At 47.1% G+C, this 6011-nt stretch overlaps 1 protein-coding gene across 1 annotated transcript in view; it reads left to right on the top strand.

Annotated features, from left to right (window-relative positions):
* Window positions 1–6011, top strand: part of fcho1 (FCH and mu domain containing endocytic adaptor 1) — a 63910-nt gene that overhangs the window by 46291 nt on the left and 11608 nt on the right. The window contains exons 14-18 of the mRNA XM_080728067.1: window positions 448–535; window positions 925–976; window positions 3275–3399; window positions 3650–4690; window positions 5292–5398. Coding sequence (XP_080584193.1) covers window positions 448–535; window positions 925–976; window positions 3275–3399; window positions 3650–4690; window positions 5292–5398 — 1413 coding nt within the window. The remainder of the gene's footprint in view (window positions 1–447; window positions 536–924; window positions 977–3274; window positions 3400–3649; window positions 4691–5291; window positions 5399–6011) is intronic.

The following is a 6011-nucleotide window of genomic DNA, read 5'->3' as shown; positions in this document are numbered from 1 at the left end:
GAGGCAGCTTCCATTTAATTCAAAATCGATCAGCTTCATTAATTAGTAAAGATAAGTGTAGTGTAACAAACAAAAACTAGCGTGACATTTTGGCATTATGATAATGAGTACCGGGGGAAGAGAAGACGGTTAGCAGGAACTAAATTAACATCGGGAGTACCGTTGATGTTTTCTCATGCTCCTGTACCGCTACACTGTACAATCTGGAGTATTCAAAATTGACCCGTAATGGTACAATCTGGAGTGTTAATTGTATTGGGGTCCATTTTCACACTAGGTTTGTTAAATGAACCCTCCAGATTGTATTGTGTGCATGTCCCTTCACACCCAGACACTTGTGCATGCATCATCAGTTCAGTTAGGAGGCTGCTGCTGTCTCTCTCTGCCTCTGGCTAGCTTAGCCCCCGCGTCTTCCTCCTGTGTAAGTTAGATGGCTGACCTTGGCAGAATGGATGCCCTCTCACTCCCACCCAGCCCCTTGCTGCTGCTCCCACAACCACGCTTCATCACCCAGAGATTAGCTCACTTCCTGTAGGTGAGGTGGGGGCGGGATTGCTGCCAGCCGCAGTTATTTACAGCAGAGCAGAGATTCTCTCTCTCTCTCATGAATTGGATCCAGGGGAGTCGTGATTAAGGATGAGAGTGGGCGTGATTAAAGCAGTTATATAAGTGTCTGTGGAGGTGTGGTGCTAAGCTGAGGCCAGGCTAATGGCTGGCATTTATCACTGTGAAGGTAATAGTTGATGGGCATTCTCCCCATGTCCCCCCCCTCCTTCCTCCTGCCCCCCTCTTAGCTCTGACTAATCGCACCACTGCTGATTAGATCTGATTATGGTACAAGCTCCAATTAAATACCACACACACCAAATCACTCACTGTGTGTGTGTGTGTGTGTGTGTGTGTGCTTCCTTCCTTTCCTTGCAGATGGAGAACAGGATGGTCTACGGAGGTCTACCTCCAGTCCCGATCATAGCAGGTAGCTCTCTCACCGCCTGTTTGCTCTGCTGTCTCTGTAACACCACCATCAGACCCTTTTAACCCCCATCCATTCCATATCAATGTGTCTTTAATCAACGTGTTGTTGTTAGGGATGGGACGATAAGCGTTATTATCGTATATCGTGATAAAAAACACTGACGATAATTGTATCGTGGAGATTTCATTTATCGTGATATCCGTCCTCCGTCATGCACTGGGTTCAATTCACGTTTTATTTTGCTGAGCTGCATATCGGGTACCACCTAAACCCTCAATAATTGGTAAAAGGTACTATAATATACGTCCTTGATAAAAAATCACACCCGTGTGAACTGAGCGGTGGTTTACCCACCTAGTCTCAACAGCACCCTCTTACCCACCAACCCCTCCCCCCTTCCCCCTTGTGTGTGTGTGTTAGAGCTGGGATCGGGCCCATTTTTTCTGTCCGACCCGAACCTGTGTCCGACAGTTTTCTGTCCGACCCGAGTCGACGTCCGAGCATTAATCATGAAAAAGCGTCCGACCCGAGCCGAGGCCCGAACCTTATGTTTTCAACGCTTTTTCGCCTCGTTTCTTTTTCTTTGAGGAAGCCACTGATTTACACTCACTAGCAAACGTGTTATAATGTGTAGTGAGTGCATGCAGCGTGCCTGTTTGTTACCCTTAATAATATTAAGCCACATTGTGGCTTGTGAAAGTGTTTTAAATAATTACACAAATAGGCTACGTTAGATTATTAAATAATAGGCTATAACGTGCACTGTGCGTCTGGTGACTCTTGTCTGACTGCAGTCAGTGACTCGCTGCAGTCACACACTTAAAATCCTCTTTTACAAACTGTTAATAAAGTATTCACACACAAACCTTTTCCACATGTTCAATCAATATCAAAATGTATTCAGTCTTACCAGCATAGACGAATCTGACACCTGCTTTTAATATCCAGCGTCCACAAACGGCCAGTCCACGGCCAGTTGGCCGTCTTTCTTAATCAAAAACTATTATTAATCCAACCATTATGGTTTATGGGTTTTAGGCTAAGGCTACATTCAACATCGGACTTTTTAATTATGTCTGCGTTGACAACTACGTTGAAATGCGTCCATACCGCGGCGCTGATTTCCCTCTTTCGTTTTCAATTGCTTTAAACTTTACCGTAGACAAGTTAACTTTTATCTCGGCTGGCGGCAACATTATCTCTCACTCATTCGCTTTTTCTTCTCGTGTATCTGTTTGTTTGTTTGTTTGTTCTCTGTCACATATGACACTCCGTCTCCCACTTCCTTTTCCCCATGAACATGTGTGCATGGTTGTCAAGACAACGCACTGAGCGTAGCCACGTGCAGTGCACCAGAAAGACAAGGAAATAGCACACACAGAGACGATAGTTGTATCGTTTTACACTTTATTTTCTATGAATCAAAATTATGTCCGACCCGAATCGACGTCCGACAATTAATTGTGAAAATGCGTCCGACCCGAGCCCGAGCCCGTCGGGCTTGTCGGGTCCCGTCGGATTTCGGTCGGGTATCCCAGCTCTAGTGTGTGTGTGTGTGTGCGTGTGCGTGTGTGTGTGTGCCTGGCCTAGCCTGGCCTGAAAACGGCGCCCCTCCCTTAACATGTGTGGTCAAAAAAGGTACTACACCATAGTACATACAGACCCATACATACAGACCCACCCACCAACCCACATACAAACATACCTACACACACGGCCACGCTATGGAGACGGTGTGACCACCGCTCAAAAAATTCACTCTATCAAATGTCTTTGCCAAAAAATAGCCGATCTACAAGCTCACAACACGTCACGTTATGTTCCGCCCCAGGATAATGGATTTTGATTATCGTGATAAATATCGTAAATCGTGATTTCTTTTCACAATAATCGTAATATGAAATTTTCATATCGTCCCATCCCTAGTTGTTGTAGAGAGATGTTGCAGTGGGAGGTCTTTTGATTGCACCTGTTATGTTGTCTTTCAAATTGCATATCAAATGGTGTCCTACGTTGCCTCAACTCTTCCTCTCGAACCTCTAAAGGTCAGGGCGACCGTCCTGGTAGTTCTTTCTGTGGCTCGGATGCTTTGCTACTGTAGGTCATTCCTGTCTTTTTGTTCCTTCCACTCTTATGCTACCTTCCCGCCACACCCATGCCATCTGCCCCCGGTGAATTTGAGTTTGTTCCTTTGTCTTATTTAATGCCATCTTATTTCTTCCTCCATCCTTTGATCACTCCACACAATCCCTCACATTCACTCTCTCCTCCCTGACATTTATTCTGTTTCTATCTTAGGTTGAACTCTACAGTATCTGGCTCAGACAGTTTGTTTGGACCTCCGTTGGAGTCAGCTTTCAAGTCCAAAAGCTTTGGTGGACGAGAACAACTCAGAGAGCGGAGTACTTTTGGTGCATCCGAATGTATGTTAATTCCCTCCTCCATTCTGCTTTCATAACCATTTCATATTGGGAAGAATGATCCAAAAGATAAGATAAAATTAGTTGGAAGGTAGTTTAGTGGGGAACATAATGGCCATAATAGATTTCATTATGTTCATAGATTCATAGATTTAATTTGGTGGGTTTCATATAACTGTAATCTTCCCTTGGAGTTAAATTAATTGTAACGCAATCTTGTTGGTGTGTTCCCTGTTGGCATTGCGTTTTCCAGATGCTGCCTTCTCATCTGATTCCTCCTCTCCTGAAAATGTGGAGGATTCTGGTCTGGACTCGCCGTCCCATCAGACCCTGGGGCCCTCTCCTGAACCCACAGGTTGGGCAGCGTGGCCTCCCACCTCACAGACTAAAGAACAGACTCAAAGTCGTGGACGAACCTCAGACCCATTTCTCTCCGCTTTCCGGGACCCCTCTCCGGGACGCAGCTCCCAGCCCCAGGACGACACCTCGGGCGTCTGGTCGGTGGCACCGATTCGCTCTGTGGACCCCTCATCCCTGAGGTTCCCTGCCTTCTCTCAGTCCCTGCCCCAACGTGAGATTGAGGCGACCGTGTGGAACTGTAAACACATCCCTCCAGAGGACCCCTTCTTGGCTGCTTTTGAGAGGACGGTTGCCCCGGAGACCGTACCGCCATCTGACGCCTGGGCACCCCCACCGCCACGCCCCACCCGGGAAGGCAGGGCGCTAGAGGTGCGCAGGGACCCGTTCTCCATTACGCTCTCCGATACAAAGACTCTCCCTGCCCCCGCCTCATCGTCGTCTACCTCCAATCGCAAAGAGCGAGACAGAAAACGTGACCGGAGTGCCCCACCGCCGGTGTCTCCCGACGACCCGTTTGCTATAACTATGATTGGCAGCCCCACACATCAGTCAACTCTAGCGTCTGTGTCCGGGATCCCGCCCCCTCACAGCAACGGCAGCAATGGTACCAGCAACAGACTGGCTTCAAGTGCCAGCTGCGGCTCTTTACCCCCAGCCCAGCCCAAGAAGGAGCCGTGCCATTGGAACTCTGTGCACAACCCCTTCAGTGAGGGGGGTCCTGGTTCGGGGGCTCAGGCCCTCAGCGGCTCTACCGCAAAGGAGGAGGGAGGAGAGAGGAGAAAACATCGCCCATCAAACAGTGAGCCACGCAGGAATGCCCCACCCCTCACAAGGCATTCTGGCCCACAGGAGGACCTTTGTTTTTCCACAGACAAAGATCAAGACTGCCTGGATTTGAACGCTCAGCCACCCTGCAATATGGGCACACACAAGGGTACTTATCTCTGATTGAGTATCATCACTCAGACGTCCTTAGGTTCTTTAAAAACATATAGTAATATATTACATAGCAAGGCTATTTCATTAGTGCTGTGCCCACTTAGTGAAACACTAATTAATTGGTGAAAAGAAAATGCAATTAATTTAGTTGAGGCATTCATAAGTCTAACCAATAATAAAATGGTCTTAAGTTGAACTTGCTGAATCATGCAGTCACCCTGGAGTTGATTGAGGTCATATGTGTAATATGACCATATGTAATGATATAGCATACATTCTCTAAAGCCAGACTACCTTCATAATAATATAAGTGATTTGCTTATGCAAGAATCAAACAAGTCTGAACTGCCCTGCCCACAGTAGCAGTACTGTACTGTTTGTGTGTGTTCCGCTGAATCAATACAAGTGAAATATCCTACATTCCTACCTGTGGTGCCGTCTCCTCTGGCCATGTAGACCCAACAAGGCTCTGAACACAACCCTTTGACTTTTACAACATGTCTGCCTCTTGATCTTGTTTTTTTACCGTTTCATTCAGATTTTTCCTGTCTTTGTCTTCCTGTTGCTGGATCCCTCTAATTATGCTTACTATGCAGGTTCCAAGCACGGCTTCAGACAGGACAGTGCTGAGGTGCTTGTGGCGCCCCCCCCAAGACCCACCCGGGCCAGGAGGACCTCAGGCCGACTCAGCGGCTGTGAGCGAGTAAGCATATGCCCTTTTACCACGACAGATTGTACATTTATATTTATTTGTGTCCGGCTAGGCCTAGTGCAGGCGGCCAGATCAGCCCCTAGGTCTTAAAGTCTATTTATATTGTTGGTGACTGAATGCAAATGTTACCATCGCCTCCATTTCCACCCATTGGTGGCTGATGCACTGTGCCACCTGACCAGGCCAGGTCAGATGTTAAGTCATCTTTATACTGTCTTTTATATTATTCTATCTTTTTGTTACTAGTGCTACTACTTCTCTGCACTTGTTTTCTATTACCTGTATCTTTGTTTCATTACCTGCGCCAGCAGAGTGCGGAAGTACTGTGTTCAGTATATCTGTGTGTCCGGAGTCTGTGTTGTCGTCATCCAATGGGAAAACCCTTGAAAAAACACACCACGAACAAGTGCGACCTGATATAAATTACAGGGCACACCTTGGCAGAGTGCCAACTTGCCCACTCACATACAGACTTGCGCACTCTGCTGATGCATAAGTTGGCCATACATGGCCACTAGTGCACAAGAAGCAAGTTGGCACCTCGACAGGGTGCGGTCTAGTTCTTACTGCGGTGCTGCTATGACAATTGACAACTGAATGTCTC

Source organism: Nannobrachium achirus (genome assembly GCF_963921795.1).
Source record: "Nannobrachium achirus genome assembly, chromosome: 1".
Classification (NCBI taxonomy): Eukaryota; Metazoa; Chordata; class Actinopteri; order Myctophiformes; family Myctophidae; genus Nannobrachium; species Nannobrachium achirus.
Note: the sequence above shows the minus strand (reverse complement) of the source record. Positions and strands in the feature narration are given on the sequence as shown.